The following is a 20,381-nucleotide window of genomic DNA, read 5'->3' on the forward strand; positions in this document are numbered from 1 at the left end:
CCAAAGTCTGAAAACATCAAAAGTTACGGTAATAAGTGAGTTCATATTTTTCAGTTGAGCTAAAAGGATTTGGATCCATTAATTTGTTTTAATTAAAGGCAAATTGCTGCTTTATGGTGTACAAAACCCAGCCTCAGTGCTACTTCAACTGCAAGGAAGAAAGCTCCAGCTCAAGTTTCAGCATGGTGTGATGCCATTATCCTCCACAGTTCTCCACCAAAAAGATGGAAGCCCAGACTTGGTATTTCTAATGTAAGAAGGGAAAAAAAGCTAGAACACTTTTTGGGGGGAACAACAAACAATTTTGGTGCCTTCTTTAAAAATAATTTAGCAGTAAATAGCAAAACATTTCCCCCACCTCCATTCTCCTTTGAAATGGAACAGAAGACTATTGTAAAAGTTTTTACTTTATTTCTGAGATCATACTGAGCTTTCTGAATGACTCCATCCTGACATATGTTAATTCAAAGTGATCTCCAGCACCTTTAAGAGAGACGTGTACTGGTTTTGACTAGAGTCAAATTAATGTAAGAGAGGAAATATTGTGGGGGGGTTTATTGTTAGCAAGCAGTGTCAGAAAGTTACAAACATTAAATTTAGTCTTAACTAACACAAAGAAGTTCAATTACAACTGCAGCTAAAATTGTGTAGGTAATCATTCTACATCTAAAAGCATAGAAGGATATATTTACTAGTAAGCAGATTCTGCAATCCTAACTGGAACTGCAATCAAGAGTAAACTACTACTCAGTGTAACTAAGGATGGCAGAATCTGACCCCAAAGAATTATATTTTTTGTAAATAATCTTTTAAAGTAAGTCACATTACCAGACATGGATTTTGGCCATCTATTTCTTGTTTAACAATAGCTGAAAACAACCTAAGTACACAGGTTATTTACAAGTTTATAAACAATTTGCAAAGATTACAATGAACATCCTGTATCAGAGTTACACAGAAAAAGCCTCAGGGAAGAAAAGCAGCAATGACTTTTACAATCATGCATACAATTGTTTCAGAAATAGTATGCTGTGTGAGTAATCCAATTGGAAGACTCCTCCTTCGAGCGTTTTGCTGAGCTGTGTGACGTAAAAATAGACTTGTATGCCTCTGATTTCTCCTCACTGTTGGCAATGGATCTCTTGGTGGTGCCAGCTGAAGCTTTACTGATTTTTTCTGATGCAGAAGAACTTTCATTAGCTTCTAGAGAAGAAACGAAAATTCAATTTCTCTAATTTGCAAATTTAAAAAGCCCCTAAGTTATTAAATCATTTTTGTACCTCTGGAAGATAAGTTTATTGATGGCTTGATTCAGAAATCTGACAGCTATGAATATCTTTCATGAATGTATGAGGTAGGTTCTAGTTTGTCATTTGTACCTCTTTCCGCACATACAAAATTGGCAACTAAATCTAGATACAGGAAAGTATGTCTCTCTCCACTCTGTGTGCATGTACACCCTCCCTTAGCCTTCTGCACTGCTTAACACAGTATTGACATCATCTACTCCTGTATGCAAAAAACAGAGCTCTGAACTCTGGTCTTAGCAAGTAAGTGTAGGAGGCTATTTTTCTTGATGAAGTGAATGCCAGAATCATCATTTATAAACTGAAGAACTCAGCCCTTCTTTGGGGAGAGGCAGGGATCAGACACTTTTATAATGAAAATACTCTGATTACTACACAAAAGCACTATTGCTCATCATATAACTATCTCTGGATTCATCAAACAGATAACTTTCTCTTCAGAAAATGTTGTCTTCTCTTACTGTAACTTACATGATTTTGAGTCTCATTTCTAAACTCTGACTGACCTTTACAATGTGCTCATTTTTATAGCTCTGGATAAAAAAAATCAATGTGAATTAGAGACATTAAATTTTGTCATATTACCTAAAGTCATACTGCTACTCTTAGTCTGGACTAATGGGTAGCCAAGTGTAATCTTAACTGCATGACTGCTGCTGAATATATTAGGTATGTCCTGAAGTTATTCTCCAGTGTTCTGATATGTAACAGAACAGCAATCAAGTTATTAAAATATCCAAAGCTGATTAGTTTCGTTTGAAAGGAATGTCAAAAGAGACTTGTCCTTCTTCAGATTTAATGGGAAATAACAATTTTTCTGCAAAAGTTATAAACTCCTCCCCAACACTACCAACCTTGCAAACTTAGATGGGCAAGAATATTTATTTTTACCAAGTTAAATCCTATAAAAACTGGAATTGGTAATGAAAACCATAAGGTGACCCTGTCTTATTTTACACTAAGTCCTCTATGATGCATTGAACAAATCTCTCACAGGGTCATATACGGGGGCGGAGGGGGGGGAATAACACTACTTTTAGCATAGCTGACGCTTTTATGGTTTGAGAGGAAATAGTAAACAATCTTCTTCAACTCCTAAATAATGGTATTAACACCACAAAGTGGAACCGATTAAGATACAATCGATAAAACAGACACATAAAAGAAAATATGGATGATATTAAGTACCCAATTGTCAGACCCAGGCTTCTGGGTGTGCATGCAAACATTGGACTGCACTCTGCCCACACGCTTGTGCATTTGGAAAGTTTTAACACCTCCATGTGTGCACAAATGTTAGAATTTTACCTCCAACTGGGCTTTATAAGGACAAATTCTCTAACACTCTGCACGTGCTTACATTGGAATTTTCAAGCATGTTTGCAACACGTGGTTGCATGGGTATGTATGAGCCATTTTGAGCACACACCAAGGGAGGAAGGGTAAAAGCCTGGTCAAAAATTTGGCCCCAAATAGCTTACAAAGAATCTCTAAAAATATCTGAACACAGGAAAACTGTTTATGAAAATTTTCCCAGTTAAACTGAAACAAAACACCAACCTGCACTCTTTGTGAAGACAATCTGTTTCCTTTCTCCAGAATTAGTGTTCATACCATCTTTTGCAGTCTTTACTTCTGATGGCCCTGGAGAATCTGCAGAAAAGGAAAAAAAAGCAAAAGCATAAGCTGGTTAAATTACTCAGAAGGTAAATGTAAGTTATAGCTGTGACGACGTTACCTTCAGTGGTGTCTTGTTGAGAGACTGATTCCGCTGCCTTACATTTCTTTGATTTCTGAAACAATATAAGCAGAAAACAGGTTACATTTAGAATCTCCATACTGGATATCAAATCAAGTGTGCATTTGATAGAAATTCAAGTCCCTTTGCTATGCTTATGTTTTTTCTACAATGAACTTGTTTCTTTCCATACAGCTGCTTTATGCTTTTCTTACTATTTTAGTATAGAAAATAATATTTGATTAGCTTGGAGGCATCTCAAATAACAACACATAGGTTGAAACTAAGCTGCCTAGAAGCAGTTTTTTTTCTTATTTGGTTTCATCTTTTTACTAATAAAATTAGTCTTTGTATTTTTTTTTAAAATGACCAGCTCTTCGGTAATTTTATTGACTAGCATTGAAACCATTTGGTGAGATACTACAGCTGTGCACAATTGTAATGAATAATGGCATTTCTGAACAAAAGAAACTTCAGCATAAACAAATAATTGGAATCCTTACTATAATTCAATCTTTATTTTTCTCAATTAATCTTGGTTTTAGCTGCTTTATATTTCCTAGTTTTATGAAGGCATTCCTTCTTATATGGATACTCACTTGAAAAACAAAGCTTAGTAGAACAGTTCATTTTAATTTCTTAGAAGGCTGAAAAAATATCAGTTCAATAGCATCTCTTGGCAAGATTTTCAAAGCCCACTTTTGTATGTGCTCAAATAAAAAATCTCTGTGTTAGACTATGTAAAAATACATTTAAAAAAACCGTATGAAAGTATCAGAGAAAAACAATGACAATATTTGATGTTTAAAGATTTGCAGATACTGTCAGCAACTGTAAATTTCTTCAAAGTGAAGAAATTTACTAACACTGCAAACAGATGACTAACCCCCATGAAGGTAAACGTTTAAAATATGTTGCTGAATCTATGAGCTTGCATACTGTCACAAGTATGATTTAATCTTAGGGGAAAAAGTGACCTAGCAAATGCTGCTCTTAGTCTTGTCCAGCAGGTGATGCTAAAAGACCACTATTATAAAGCCAGAAATAAATTACTCAAAAAGAAAGGGCATACTTGTGGCACCTTAGAGACTAAACTAATTTATTTGAGCATAAGCTTTCGTGAGCTACAGCTCACTTCATCGGAATACTCCTTTTCTTTTTGCGAATACAGACAAACATGGCTGCTACTCTGAAATAAATTACTGTGATTCCATCCGATGAAGTGAGCTGTAGCTCACAAAAGCATATGCTCAAATAAATTTGTTAGTCTCTAAGGTGCCACTAGTACTCCTTTTTGTGAATACAGACTAACACGGCTGCTACTCTGAAATAAATTACTGTGATTTCTTTGCAGTATGTGGATGTAAAGAGCACTCTTTTCACTATGCCTCCATCTTTGTGTTATGGACATGCAAGACACTGAAACTTACAAGAATGCTATCTGAGTGCTTCAGGAAACAGGATTTTTGTATATTTCAATAACCTGTCTGCTTCAAACACAGAACAGGCAGAGGGAAGGGATGATGTATCGGAAACGTCTTCGTTCATGGAAAAGGTCTGCACACTAAATCTGACAATGGATCACCTGACAACAATTGAGGCTTTCACATATTAGTTCTTCATCCAATAAGCAGACAGAATTAAACTTAACAGCTTACAACAAAAAATTGCATTTTCAGGGTAGGTTTTAGCATTGAGTATTTCTTTAGCAGCCCAACTAACAAGCCTGTCACACTTGCCTGCTCTCCAGTTAATCCAGAGTCCAAAGTTCTTACTGACACCGGATAACCAATTAGAGGTGTTGAACAGAAGAAGATGCAGCCCTAATAATATTTACTGATACTACTGAAACAACATGGATTTGGGTTTTTTTTGGTTTGAACAATGCAGAATATCTACAAAAAACTTGGCATAAGACACGTTTCTCTCTTCCACATCTCAATTTTAGTTCTTGAAATGATCTTCTCATTTCTGAAGATAGATGAGGAAGCACTGTTCTTGAAATGTAGACCTAAATAAGAGTTTTGTTCATTCAAATTTGCGTATTTGGATGGTTGCTACCCAGCAATTCCAAAGACCAAGGAGGCTCCCCATTGAACCAAGGAGAAGCTGCAATGAGCACACAGTATTTATATTAAATACTTCTTGTATAATATGCTACTTTAATTCAGTTTGACAAGGATAAGAACAAGATGCACTCTACCCACAGGAGAAAGGATCAGCAACCAAAGACCAAAATTAGATTGTAAGAGAAGTTATTACTCAGACTGAGTGAAAATAAGTTAAATGTAAAAACTAGTGCCAGTAAAATAAGTGTTCTTTCGTATGGCTTGAGTAGGTAGCAACAACTACAAATTAGTAAAATATGGGTTACTAAAAATGGTAAGTTATTTTATTAAAACCTATTTAGAAAAGACTACCATGAGCTTAAGAAATGAATATAAAACATTGTAGAATGAAACTTGTATAGATCTTATAGGCAACCACCTGTTTCAAACAACTGTTCTAAAGGATTCTCAAATGTATCAACTACAATTCTGTTCCTGTGTTATTAGAAAACCATCTCTAAGAGGTCACTTAAAATAGGCTTCACCATAATATAAAAGCAAATGCAACTGAGGATAAGTGACACACAGAATAACTAATTAACACATTCCAATTACACATGGCTGGCCTCCAGCACAACAGCACTGAAGAAGCAATCCTATTACCCTGGTTGGAGAATTAATTTTGCATTCTGACATATTTTAGCTTTCTTTCCATTCAAAAGCTGACTCAAAACAGAAACAGCTGAAAAAAGCAAAACTACCCTGGGACTATTTCGAAATAAGTTGCTGCAGCAATTTAGACTCTTTAGGCCAACTATAATTCTTGACTATTTCATGAAACACAGTGAGGGGGAGTCTACTGGAAGCTGGGTGGTGTTCTCAGCACATATTCAGGGTGGTGAGATAGTGTTTCGGACTGAGGGTAGGAGAGAGGTACAGGTGCAAGGAGGAGCAAGAATAAAGCAGTTCGTATTTCAAGGATCCTACCAGTTCTGTAGTTAAAGTTATAGAAGGATTTTGGCATGACCTTTTCATTTGGATTCATTCTTGGACTCTACTGACCACATATTACTCTCTTGAAAAGTCCTGAATTTGTGTACATACTGAATACAAATTTAGTCACTTCCTTGCTTCAGAACAACTACTCAAGTAGTAGCTAATCTGGTACAGAAGCCAATGTTTATTTCTCTCTGATTAATTTGTTAGATTATAAATTACTGAGGTGAGCAGAGAGAAAAGGTGGAGCTATTCTGAATAATACAAGAGTTTAAACTAAAATTATGGTCGAAAAAAACCACCCCAAAACTGTAATTTGGTCAGCAGATACGGGTAACAACTTGATGCTTGTGAAAAGTACCACAAAATCTAATGACAAGAAATTGGGACCTTGGTTTTACATCTCCACCAGCATGGCACCCCAGGTACTGTGGAAAGGGATTGGTTTTGCACCAACTTAGAAAAACAGTGCCACCAACTGCACCACCAATTGCCAAAATACTAGGTTCAAATATTGGCCAAGACTGACACTACTTAGTTGGTGAGATCTGATGATACCAGAGCTCGAGATGGGCATGGCTATCAATGTCTGTTAGAGGCTCACCACCCTGAACAAAGTTACATATCCAGGTGACTTTTTAAAACAGACTAGAATAATGAACTATAAAGTGATGCACACACTATCCACATACACAGGTGACTAGGAGAAATATTTTTCTTCCAGTAGCAGTGTCCCATGAGTGAGTTATGTACTTTTATTATGCACAATAAGGATCAATTAGATGTAGTCTTTATGTTGAATATCTGCAAAGTATGTTTCAATATATTTATTTCTATTGCATTTTTTCCCCAATTATCTTCATTATCCTTTGTATTGACATTACATTATGGTATGCCAAAGTGGCCGCCATACACTTGAACTGATGTTGGTTACTTTGGTCTTAAGCATAACAATATCTTTCCGGGACTTGGTCTGGAATAGACAGTGGAGATTACTGAATAAAGCCCCTACACTTCAGAATAGTATGCAGAAAATCAAAATGTTTTGCATCTAAAATGCATTGTCTTGCTGCAGGAGAATGCTGTAGAGAAACAACTAATACTTTAAAAAAAATTGTTCTGGATAAAACTGAAGCATTCAGATCAGTGCGTCCAACGTGAACTAAAAAGAGAGTTACCAGCAAGAAATAAAATCTGGATAGCTTAGAATGAATGTGGTTCATTCTGAGAATCAAGGAAGAATCTCTGTTTCTACAAATTGAACTTTCACCTATGAGATCTATTCATAAAAGATCTCATTACACACACACACACACACACACAACTTCCTAGCATTTTTAAGTCTCTGTAAAATCATTACCTTTCCCACTTTACTCTTAAGCCTTCTCTCCTCCATTCTTTTCTTCAGCACTTCCACATCGTCTTTATTACCATTAAGTATAACCACATCAACATCTTGAAAGGGAACACCACACTTGAATAGAAAACAATGAAACAAAACATAACTTTTCAAGATTGGAAACAGATGTTTATGCTTGATGGATCTTTGTTTTAAAAGTACAGGTTTTTTTGAACACTCTTCAAAGAACTGCCACATCCTTATCTTTCCTTCCCTCTGCCTTTCCATTTTCATTTTCGCTCCCCATTTTTCTCAGTGTATATTTCTCTATTTTTAGACACTGATCAGAAACTGCAGCAGAAATGGCATTATACTATGGTCTTGCACAGAAGTGCTCCCACTCATGAGGGTGACTAAGGAATGAAAACTACAGTTAGCACTGGTAAAGCATCTGCATGGGAGCCCAATGTGATTCCATTTTGCAGCAGCTAACCGTGCAGGTTGCCTCATACTTGTCAACTAGGAAAATGGAGGCATATCCATTAGTCCTCATGCTTGATGTTTGTTAAATACTGAAAGTTAAACATTTGCACATATATTAACCCCAATTTAATCTAGACCAGTATCATGTATACATGTAAAGATGACATGCAAAGGGTTGTGCACTAATTTTGCTTCTTTCTGAGGTATAAATGAGGGCTGAAAAGAATTTTTTTAATGTTTTCCCCTTAAGCAATGGTGAATTTTTCAGACACCCTCTGTTTGTTAGGTGTTTGAGTTAAAACAAGAATAGTTTTGAACAGTGCAACCGAAAATTCCTCTTCTGTCAATTGTGCCAATATTCTCTCGGTACCTGTGTCAGAATCCTACTAGTTCTCCAGAGATTTGTAACATTTTCCACCAAAAAAAAAAAAAATCTAGACAATAACTGAATTTCTAATAGGAAACCAAAACGTCAAGCCCCCTTCATACCTCATAAAGAAGAAAACAGAGCCTAAACATTTTTTTTTGTTTTTAAAGCACTTTGAAGGTCCCCTTTAAAAAGGGGTGAACATGGGTTTTAGGGTTTTTACCACACAAAGTCCTTGAGTCTTTCTTGTAAATAATCACATTGTGAGAGAGAAAGCTAAAAATAAAAGTGAGCAATTAGTGTCAAATCAGTTCAGAAAGCTAGTTTAAATCAGTGCAGCCCTCTTATCTAGGCACACTTATATTGGTTTAAGAGTGCCTTATATTGCTTTAGCTCAACTTAAACCTGCAAGTCTATCTCCATTCAGCACCAAGCCAAAACCGTGACTGGCTGACAGTATACAAATCGTTTGGAGGGGCAGCTCACTATTGTATCTAATTAAGAATACACACACACACACAAAACACATCCTGAAGTGAATTTTGTTTGTGTTTTGATAGGTTAAAACTTTGCTGTAGCATAAACAGATTACTTAATTAGCTTTTGGCACAAAAAGGGAGACAAGACATTTCCTAAGTTAAAAGGCGCTGCTCTAATGGAAAAAAAGGTTGTGATGGGAGTCCACTCTCCAATTTCCAAGAAATGTAAATGATTAATTGATTAGGTGGACAACCTTATTTTCAAATATGGTTAAGGATGTGTCTAGGATTACATGTAATTACCAAAAAATCTTTTCATTTTTTTTAACATCAGCATTAATATATTTTGGAAAGTTAAGGAAATTAAATTTTCCTTTTTAAGGTGCCTGATGCATAGATTGAATTCAATCATCTACTACAACAGGGGTTAATTTTCTTGCCCCTCCAGCAGACTTAAAACGAAGGGGCAAGAAATTGCACGCAGCAGAACTGGCGACTGCACATGTGCAGATAATATACACTAAGTAGACCCAAACCAGCAGTAAGCACTACCGTGGTTGATTCATATCGTCTTACTGTGACACTGTTAGTACTGGTGTCACAGTAACCACCATTAACAGTTGGTGCTCCCTCCAAAAAGTCATTTGCTTCTGGATTCTGACCTTGCTGTCCGAAGTGTTTTCTTCACTTGGTGTGTACATGCAATGTACATAGAAATTAGTTCTTAATCTGGATTAATAAAGCCTTCAGCACAAAGGATAGTAATGGAAAAAACAACAGCAAGAGAGCCATAGTGGAAGGAATGTGATGCTATTGTACTAACTACTAATTTGTCTTAACAGGACAATGAGATGATTTTAATGAATGTTTTATCACTTCTAAATTTCCATCATCTACCATAATTACAATTGCTTTTCCTGTAATAGAAACTAAACTAGAAAACAAAGTTGGCAATATTCTTTTGTTCCATTACATCAATATGGGTAATTCTTATCTTACTTTTCCCCTCTTTTTTTCAATTGCTAAATCAAAAGGAGAAAATCTCTTTCAAAGTAGATGATCGGAAGTATTTTCTAAATACAAGAGACCATAAAACATAGCTATTAAACTATAGCCACCATGATTTCTAGTCAGTCGAAGGAAAAAATTCAGTATTTTGGTCTATTGCAGAAACAACCATCCCACAAGTACATCCTTTCAAAGGGATAATAAATACTGATGATCTTAATGGTGAACCATGCACTTAAGATACAAATAACTACATTTACAAGAAATTAATGTATCAATCTGCATAGAAAATTCTAAAAATATTCCAAGTGTATTAGAAAATTCTGAATTTGTACAAAACCCTATTCCATGCAAAAAGGTACAGAAACTGCATAGTTACACCACTATTTCTCTCTTCCCAGTAGTAATCTTACCTGGATTTTTTTTTTTTTAATTAAATGGTACCATTGTACATTTTCTGTCCCAGTTGTAGATTTTTCTAACAGGTCCAGATTCTAATTTTCTTGCATAATCCATTAAAGAGGAAATCAACTTCATTTTTTTCTACAAATGCAACTAACAAAAGCACACTGGCATTTTTCCGCTGACTTGTTGCCTGTGAATGTATTTAACTAATATTTTAAACTATGCCAATTCTGCTCTGAAATTTGTCTCTCTCAACGGGGCAATATTTTAAAGTGAATACTTCTGTGTATTGATCAGAAACAAGTATAAAGATATCACCCTTTCAGAGGTTTATTCCAGAGAGACTGATGGGCAATTTGCTTTCCACAATGGCATAGCTATCAAACTGCAATTTTTTTGAAAGGCGGTTGTGTGGATAAAAGATGATAATGAAGGTAGTGGGACTTGTACAAGATATTAGAGTTGATATAATTTCTATTTTCCTCCTCTTGTCTCTCAACTACTGCATTCCTGATCTACTCTATCCAATACATGTAAGACTAAGCACTTACACATTGCTTTACAACCCAAATGCCCTGTATGTACATTGACTAATCTCCATGAGGTACAAAGTTTTCTTCCATGCATTTTTCAACTTAATTCATAGAAAGAACACTTACTTACCCTACAATAACAGTGGATCTTTGAAATGTTGAAGTAGCTTTGCGCAAGTTTGGAATCTTTTCTGAGTAAGTGTGTCAGAGCCATGCATGCACCCTGTGCTCCCATGCAAGGACATAAATGGCTGAGCAACCACGATCTTCCCTCAGTTCCCTCACAATCTGAAGCCTGTGACTGCTGAGAACCATGAAAAGCAGGAACAGAAGATATAGTCAGACTATATCCCATGACCCAACATCTCAAAGAATCACAACCGACTGTAGGGTCAGTAACTGGTTCTCAAGTATGTGTCAGTGTGGTCCAATTTTGGAGGGTTCTTGTCTTCCAGAGTCTCCTCAGATGAGCTGTCTTCTCCTGAACCATAAATACTACTAAAGATCCTGGATATATGTAAAATTGTTAAAAACCTTTAGATGGTACTTGGTGGTAGTGCTTTTCTACTAACTTTGAGGGGGAGGGAAAACAAAACTGGAGTGTGCTACAACCCCTTTAGCTGGGTCTATTATGTCCTGATTGATTGGAAGGGCAATTATTGATGGTCCTGAGGATGTCAAACAGCTTATGCATGTTCTCTTGGATCACCATTGTCTTGATGTCCAAGGTTTCAGTTATCCTCATGAGCAAGTTCTGGAAGGCCTTAAAATCATTTCAAGCCAGTGTCAGGACTGATCTGACTGTCTCATCAGGAGAAGATAAAAATGCCTTTGGTAGGGAGGGCAAATGAAGTGTCTCCAGAACCACCTGTGCCTAAAACAAGGAGTTTCCTCTAGCTCAGGTGTGAGGAGCTTGGTATGGCCAGTGAACCTGTGGATGCAAGGGACTTTGTCTTCTTCCTTGAAACCTGAGATGGACATATCGGAAGGTGGGCCCCCCGTAAGGCCAATATGACTGAAGTGGCAAGTTATAAGAGTACTGGCCAGATTGCAGTTGACTAGTCCATTGTCAATCTTGCATTGGTGCATGGCATGGGATGTCTGGAACTCCCTAGAGGGCCCTTTTCTGATTGATGCGAGCAGGTTCCCTTCTTGATAGAGCGGAGAAGGTATAACTTGGAGATGACAAGAAGAAGTATGTCCATGAACAGTAGTGCCATTGGATGCAGGGCTGCTGCCTGCTCAGATGCAGATGTGAGAGGTAATGAGTCTCTCTACTGAGTTCTCTCTCTCTACTAGGAAAGGTCTGCTGATTGATGCCATTGTCTGTACTGGTGCTGGTCTTGATTGGTACCAGTGTCACTATTTCCTCCACTTTCTTTTCAGTCAGTACCTTGTTCCCTGGGCTCAACGTTGATGAATATTTTGAGCTTTCCTTGCAAGATGATTCCACTGCATGCTCAGAGCTGTGCTTATGCTCAGCACTTCTTGAAGTAGATGGCATATATTCCAGATCTCTAGAGTAAGTGCTGATGCACTCGGCACAAACGCTGACAATGCCGAGGGTTCTGGTGCTCTGTTCAGTTTCTGAGATCCTGGCACTGGTAGCAGTGGCTCGGGTGCCCTTTTAGAGGATTTCTTCTCCCCACTGGAACTGGGGTATACTGTCTGGTTACTGGAAAATTTGCCATGGATAGTCTCCTCTACTCTGACTTGGTAGATCTCTTCTCCAGGCTCAAACATTACTTTCATGGATTGCTCAAGTAGATGTAATTTGAGCCCTAGTGTCTCTCAATTTTCAGATGTGGGACAAGAAGGAATGGCAGATTGTTGGGGATGTGTGCTTCCCCGAGGCACAATAGGCATCTGCCGGCTGTCAGTTAAGGGCATAAAAGCATCACACAATGGGCAAGTTTAAACACTGTCGGTTTAGAGTCTGCTATCAAGGTGTTTGGGGCAAAGAGCCTCACCTTGTGGTGTGGGGGCATACAGATTTAATAATTTTATTAAGATGTTAAAATAAAAGGAAAACAGTACAGAGTTTAACCATAATTTCTGGTTATCAGCCAATAAAGTACATATTATCAAGGGGTGCAAAGTTCACTTTAGGATCGGTTGGAGTAAGGAATACATAATCTGCAATATCCCCGATTGGGGTAAAAGGTTAACGGGTCAAAATTACAGACATTGATATATGGGGGTATGTTGTTCATATAATGGGTATGTTCAGGTATGGAGGATAATGAGTGGATACGATGATGAGGATGGATTTACCCTCATTTGGTGAGATTTAATGTTCAGTGAGTTTATAGTTCCAGTTCATATGGTCCAATGGAAAAAGTCTCTCAGTCCCTTTCTCATAGTTACTACTATTCTGAAAAGATTCTGGGCTCGTGTGCATGAGGCATATGTGAACTTACATTGAGATCCACAAGGACACTTACACTTGGCAAAAGACAACTTCAAAGGATAATACCAATGTTCATGTTTTTAAGTATTTTTTTTAAATTTTCACAGATTTTTAATTTTTTGAAATGTTCACAGTTGCAGGAAATATCGGGGGGTGGGTCAGACAAATTTAATAAGATACAGATTCAAAAAAGGAAAGCTTTATAAATGTTAAAATACAAACTGTCAACCTCACATGTCAAAATAAACCAAGTAAATATCATTAAACCAAACTCTAAAAAGTTATCAAGCAGCATTACTTACTTTGCCTGTCTGTAAATTTCTATCGACAAATATTTTTTCGATGGTTTGTGTGTGTATGGTGAAATCTGTTTACTGACATTTACCAATAAAAATCGAATCCTTCCAAGCCTACGTATACTTTAAGAACAATGTTTCATTGTGCGTATCCACTATCACTTGGCAGATGCTTTTTTTTTTTTTTTTTTTCACACACACAAAGGGCAACTGTTAGTGGAATTTCCTTATCTAATCTCTCTCTATCAATTTCTGTCTTTGCATGTTCTGTAAGATGAAATGTTTTCGGCTGGCCAGGAAGATACTACCATGCCCATACTGCTTAATGCTAATTCTCTGCTTTTTTTCCCCTTCCATTCAAATCCCTTAATTGTCTGTTATTTAATTTATTTATTTCCAGAGGGGATTAACTGTTTGTCTAATAGACATTTCTCCCCTCTCCCCCCATGAGTTTATAAGAACATTTATGCAGTATTTTGACTGAAGTCTGTTTAATTTTTCTGTTGAGATGTAACCTCTCCCCTCCATAATTTCAAAGGTGGGGGCCATATGGTTCAGAAAACTAATCCTAACACAGAAGGAAAAGAAACCTTGAAGGAAAAAGTAAGGCCTAGAAAGATATGTACCGAAAACCACTTTGACAGTAAGATAAATGTCTCACTAGTTCTGCTGCTCCTACCTACTTCATATTTCAGCTGCTGGTGGATAAGATACTACAACACTACCAACTTGTTATATTCTTATACTCTTGGTCATTTGTGATCCGGGACACCAGAAAGCTTGGCAGTCAAGACAAATATGTCTTTGTATTAAGTGGGGAATACATGGAGGTTACTAAAAATCTTTCCCTTGAGTCAGTAAAAGTCCTGTAAAAAGACAATCAAGTCCAGTTGGAGGCTTAGTAGGTAAAGAATCAAATACAGACACCCTTACACAAGGATGAACTGTTGTTTTTGGAAGTATTGCTCTCAGATGATCATACAAAATGACCCTATAATCCATTAAACCAGTGTTTCCCAAACTTGGGACGCTGCTTGTTCAGGGAAAGCCCCTGGCGGGCCGGGCCGGTTTGTTTACCTGTCGCGTCCTTTCGGTCATGCCCAGGAAGACAGATACAATAATTTTCTGTTCAGGGTTTACTGCAACCAATACATGCATCTCCATGACCCCAACCTTGTCACCGCAACATCTCCCAGTACCTTACTGCCATAGTACCTCATGGCATTAGAAGATCCTTTAAAAAGTTTTTCTCCCCTAATATTTTTCAAGTGTTTAAGTTACTGCTTGTGCCTTTAATTTTGCAATTATAACCACTAAATTTGCAGACAGGCACAATGTGAAAAATCTGAACAAGCAACCAGCTCCAGTTACGTTAGAGTGACCAAATTCTTCCAAGATATGGTAAAGTGAGGACAGTTTGAGAGATTGCACTTTTAAACAGCAGCACACTGCATGCAATGGAAAAACAGACTCCATCTTTCTCTACTGCTCCACCAGAAGCAGTTTGTTATTTGTAGTTTTGAACAAAAACATTGCATAGGTTTTTAAGTTGGCCGTGTCAGTGGACCTACAGCCTCACAAAGTTTTTTCCTCTGAATATTGCCTTCTGTGCTACAAAAAAATGATGTTTCATAACAAATCAGCTAAAATGTGAAAGTCTGGAATTAAAAAAATAAGGAAGTGGGATTCTACCAGTCCTTAAAGGAGGAGAACGAAGGCGAGACAAGATTATGATGATCAACAGATGGCTCAAGCAGTAGTGCTTTAAGGAGGACTTTGGGATATTTGACTACTGGGAGGCATTCATGGACAGAAGACTGTTCTCATGGGATGGCACAACTGATTAAAAGAGCTCTAAACTAGAAACTCTGGGGGAAATGGTTGGGAGATGCTCATGTAATCTCCATGCCAGATTTTAACATTGAAAGGGAGGAACATCAAGTAAAAGAGGATACCGCAATGGAGAACGGAAGAGCAGTGGGTAGGAAAATGTACATTAAGAGGAAAGATAGCTTCATTGGTCTGAGCACTAACAGTCAGGTAGGCGATACTGGCAATAGAATGACTACACCCAGCTGGGTGAGGAAAATGGGCAAAGCCAAGCAGCAACCATTAAAATGTTTGTACACCAATGCAAGGACCCTGGGTAACAAAATGGAGGAACTAGAACTATTGGTGCAGGAAGTGAAACCAGATATAGGGATAACAGAAACATGATGGAATAGCACTCATGACTGCAATACAGTTATTGAAGGGTATGTGCTGTTCAGGAAACACACAAAGGCAAAGGTGATGGTGCACTGTATATTAATGATGAGGTAGACTGTAAAGAAATTAGAAGTGATGGAATGGATAAGACAGAATCTATTTGAGCCAAAATCACTTTAGGGAAGAAAGCAACTAGAGGTTCCCTTGGGCTAGTGCTTTCTTAGTGCATTCCCTTGAGTATACTACAAACGCCCGGGATCTAATTTGGATATGGATAGGCACCTCTTTAACAATAATTTCATTAAAAACATGACTGGGAATTGTGTGGACTATGGGAGACTAACTTCCCAGATATAGATTGGAGGACAAGTGCTACTAACAATAGTATGGCCCAGATTTTCCTGGATGTGATAACTGACAGATTTCTTCACCAAATAGTTGCTGAATCAACAGGACGTGATGCCACTTTAGATTTGGTATTGGTGAGTACTGAGAGACCTCATAGAAGAACTGGTTGTAGGGGACAATCTTGCGTCAAGTGATCATGAGCTAATTAAGTTTAAACTAAATAGAAGGATAAACAAAAATAGATCTGCAACTAGGGTCCTTGATTTCAAAAGGCCTACCTTTAAAAAATTAAAGGAACACGTTAGAGAAGTGGACTGACTGAAGAACTCAAGGATCTGAATGTGAAGAAGGCTTGGAATTACTTTAAGTCAAAGTTGAAGAAACCATCTGAAGCCTGCATCCCAAGCAAGGGGAAAAAAATTGCAGGGAAGGGTTGCAGACCAACCTGGATGAGCAAGCAACCCAAACAGGTGAGTAAGAGAAAGCAGAAAGCCTACAAGGAATGAAAGCTGGGATGGATCAGCAAGGAAAACTACCTCTTGGAGGTCAAAGTGTAGGGATAAAGTGAGAACTGCCAAAAGACAAGCAGAGTTGGACATTGCAAAGGGAATTAAAACCAAAAGGTTCTATAGCCATATAAAAAAATATAAAACAAGGAAAGAAGAGGTGGGGCTGCTAAGCATTGAGGACTGGGTACAGATTAAAGATAATTTAGGCATGCTCCAACACCTAAACAAATACTTTGCCTCAGTTTTTAATAAGGCTAATGAAGAGTTTAGAGGGAGTGGTAGCATGACTAATGGGAACAAGGATATGGAGGCAGAAATTACCACATCTGAGGTGGAAGTCAAATTCAAACAGTTTAATGGGACTAAATTGGGGGACCCAGATAATCTCCATCCAAGACTATTAAAGGAACTGGCACATGAAATTGCAAACCCAATAACAAGGATTTTTAATGAATCTGTAAACTCGGGGGTCATACCCTATGACTGGAGAATTGCTAATATAGTTCCTATTTTTAAGAAATAGAAAAAAAGTAATCTGGAAAACTATAGACCTATTAGTTTGACCTCAATTGTGTGCAAGGTCTTGGAACAAATTTTGAAAGAGAAAGTAGTTAACAACATAGAGGTGAATGGTAATTGGGATAAAATACAACATGGTTTTACAAAAGGTAGATCATACCAGGCCAACCTGATCACCTTCTTTGAAAAGATAACTGGTTTTTAGACAAGAGAAATACAGTAGATCTGCCTGGAATTCACTACGGCATCTGATACAGTTCCACATGGGAAATTATTAGTTAAATTGGAGAAGGTGGGAATTAAACTGAGAATTGAAAGGTGGATAAGGAACGGATTAAAGGGGAGACTACAACAGGATATACTGAAAGGTGAACTGTCAAGCTGGAAAGAGTGTTTGTGGAGTTCCTCAGGGATCAGTCTTGGGACTAATCTTATTTAACGTTTTTATTACTGACCTTGGCACAAAAACTGAGTGTGTGTTAATAAAATTTGCGGATGACGTAAGGTTGGGAGGTACTGCCAAAACGGAGGAGGACCGGAATATCATACAAGATGATCTGGACGATCTTGTAAGCTGTAATAATAGAAATGGGATGAAATGCAGTGCAACGTCATGCATTTAGGGACCAACAACAAGAATTTTTGCTATAAGCGGGGCACATATCGGTTGGAAGTGACAAAGGAAGAGAAATTGGTGTATTGGTTGATCACAGGATGATTATGAACCACCAATGTGATATGGCTACAAAAACGGCTAATGCAGTCCTGGGATGCATCAGGCAAAGTATTTCCAGTAGAGATAGGGAAGTGTTAGAACCATTATACAAAACACCAGTGAGAACTCACCTAGGATACTGTGTGCAATTCAGGTTTCCCATTTTTAAGAAAGATAAATTCAAACTGGAACAGATGTAGAGAAGGGCTACTACTACTAGGATAATCTGAGGGAGTGGAAAACCTACCTTATTAGAGGAGACTCAAAGAGTATGGCTTGTTTAGCCTAGCCAAAAGAAGGCCGAGGGGAGATCTGATTGCCCTCTATAAATACATCAGAGGGATAAATACCAGGAAGGGAGAGGAGTTACTAAAGTTAAGCACCAATGTGGACACAAGAACAAATGGACACAAATTGACCATCAACAAGTTTAGGCTTGAAATTAGGTGAAGGTTTCTAATTATCAGAGGTGTGAAGTTCTGGAACAGCCTTCTAAAGGGCGCAGTGGAGGTAAAAAAAAAAAAATCTAACTGGTTTCAAGACTGAACTTGATAAGTTTATGGATGGTATGAGGAGACTGCCTATAATGGCATATAGCTGAGCTGTTACTGCTAGTAGCAAATATCTCCAACGGCTGGTAATGGGACACTAGATGGGGAGGGCTCTTAGTTACTTCAGAGAATTCTTTTCCAGTTTCTGGCTGGTGGGTCTTGCCCACATGCTCAGGGTCCAACTGATCGCTATATTTGGGGTCTGAAGGAATTTTCCTCTGGGTCACACTGGCAGAGACCCTTAGGGTTTTTCGCCTTCCTCTGCAGCATGAGGCTTGGGTTGCAGATTTAAATGGTGAATTCTCTGTAACTTGAAGTCTTTAAATCATAATTTGAGGATTTCAGTAACACAGCCAAAAGTTAGAGGTCTATTATGGGAGTGGGTGGGTGAGGTTCTGTGGCCTGCAATGTGGGGGTCAGATTAGATGATCATGATGATCCCTTCTGATTTTGAAGTTTCTGAGTTTCTTTGATTGTGCAAAACGTCTATTGACAATCAGGTTTCCTGTTAAAGGTGTTGTCTCAGAACAATAGAAGGCATGCCTTTATATAATCTATCTAGATGATGATGAAACTGAAACTGCCTACAACACTACTGAACACGTTTACCGACTGACTTTGCCTCTCTTTTCTCGTTAAAACATCTTGCAGAGAAGACGAATCAGAGAAAAATTGAAGGAAATTCCCATGGATAAAAACACAGCCAAATCAATTCTGATCGTATGATTCAAGTTGTAACTGCTGAAAGGTAGGACACTGAATACAAGCAGGAAATAGGCACGAGAATGAGCAATGTTACAGTTCAGTTGCTCACAATTTGTGTTCCTTTTCTGTAAGTACTCTAATTATAAAATGTGTCTAAATTTCTTTAGTCAAACTATATATTTGAAGTTACCTAATCTAAGATGGTTACATTAAACAATTATTTCAACTGTGAGAGCAATAGGCATCCAAAAGCCTTCAGAATCTGACTTTACAGATATGTAGATAGATACACATACACACGCTTTACTACAAAAATGGTAATTTCAGATTCTGAAGGTCTAATACCTATACAATTCAAATAATTGTTCAATAGGTACAGAAGATACAACTAGCTACACACACACACTCTGATTTCAGTAGGTAGCCAGAACTTAAAGTATAAAAAGAATAGCTTTTAGAATAAATGAAAATCTTTTAAAATAAGAATTGAGCTGATTGCATTGATATGAAAAAAATTACATAAGAAAAAAGCCTTTTTAGTACCAATATTTAACAAGTTTTCATTATACTAAAAATCTTCTCTTCCTGCCACATAACAAAAATCAGGGTTTGTACCTCAACTACTTAGACTATATGCTTTTTTAGGTACGAATCACCTTCTTGTTCTGTGTTTGTACAGTGGCTAGCACAGCAGAGTCCTGGTCTAAGACTGGGGCTCCTAAGAGCTATGGTAATAATAATAGGTACAAATGTACCTTTTATACCTATTAATAATTTTAGCTTTATACAATATCTTAACTTTAGCAAAGCTTTTAATACAGTCTCCCACAGTATTCTTGCCAGCAAGTTAAAAGAGTATGGATTGGATGAATGGACTAAAAGGTGGACAGAAAGCTGGCGAGATTGTCGGGCTCAACGGGCAGTGATCAATGGCTTGATGTCTACTTGGCAGCCGGTATCAAGTGAAGTGCCCCAGGGGTTGGTCTTGGGGCTGGTTTTGTTCAACATCTTTACCAATGATCTGGATGATGGGATGGATTGCACCCTCAGCAAGTTCGCAGATGACACTACACTGGCGGGAGAGGCAGATATGCTGGAGGGTAGGGATAAGGTCCAGAGTGACCTCGACAAATTGGAGGATTGGGCCAAAATAAATCTGATGATGTTCAGCAAGGATAAATGCAGAGTCCTGCACTTAGGAAGGAAGAATCCCATGCCCTGCTACAGGCTGGGGACCGACTGGCTGAGCAGCAGTTCCGCAGAACAGGACCTGGGGATTACAGTGGATGAGAAGCTGGATATCAGTCAGCAGTGTGCCCTCGTTGCCAAGAAGACCAACGGCATATTGCGCTGTATTAGTAGAAGCATTGCCAGCAGATAGAGGGAAGTGATCATTCCCCTCTATTCGGCACTGGTG

At 37.9% G+C, this 20,381-nt stretch overlaps 1 protein-coding gene across 2 annotated transcripts in view; it reads right to left on the reverse strand.

Moving 5' to 3' along the window:
• Positions 1-391: 391 nt before the first annotated feature.
• Positions 392-20,381, reverse strand: part of RTF2 (replication termination factor 2) — a 51,232-nt gene continuing 31,242 nt past the window's right edge. The window contains exons 6-9 of one of the 2 annotated variants that reach the window (XM_073309300.2): positions 7,450-7,563; positions 3,046-3,100; positions 2,868-2,960; positions 392-1,203 (exon numbers count right to left, since the gene is read on the reverse strand). In XM_073309300.2, the coding sequence (XP_073165401.1) occupies positions 1,016-1,203; positions 2,868-2,960; positions 3,046-3,100; positions 7,450-7,563 (450 nt within the window). In that variant the 3' untranslated portion in view covers positions 392-1,015. The remainder of the gene's footprint in view (positions 1,204-2,867; positions 2,961-3,045; positions 3,101-7,449; positions 7,564-20,381) is intronic. The other variant, XM_073309301.2, reaches the window with a different exon arrangement.

This window comes from Lepidochelys kempii, chromosome 13 (assembly GCF_965140285.1).
Source record: "Lepidochelys kempii isolate rLepKem1 chromosome 13, rLepKem1.hap1, whole genome shotgun sequence".
Lineage (NCBI taxonomy): Eukaryota > Metazoa > Chordata > Testudines > Cheloniidae > Lepidochelys > Lepidochelys kempii.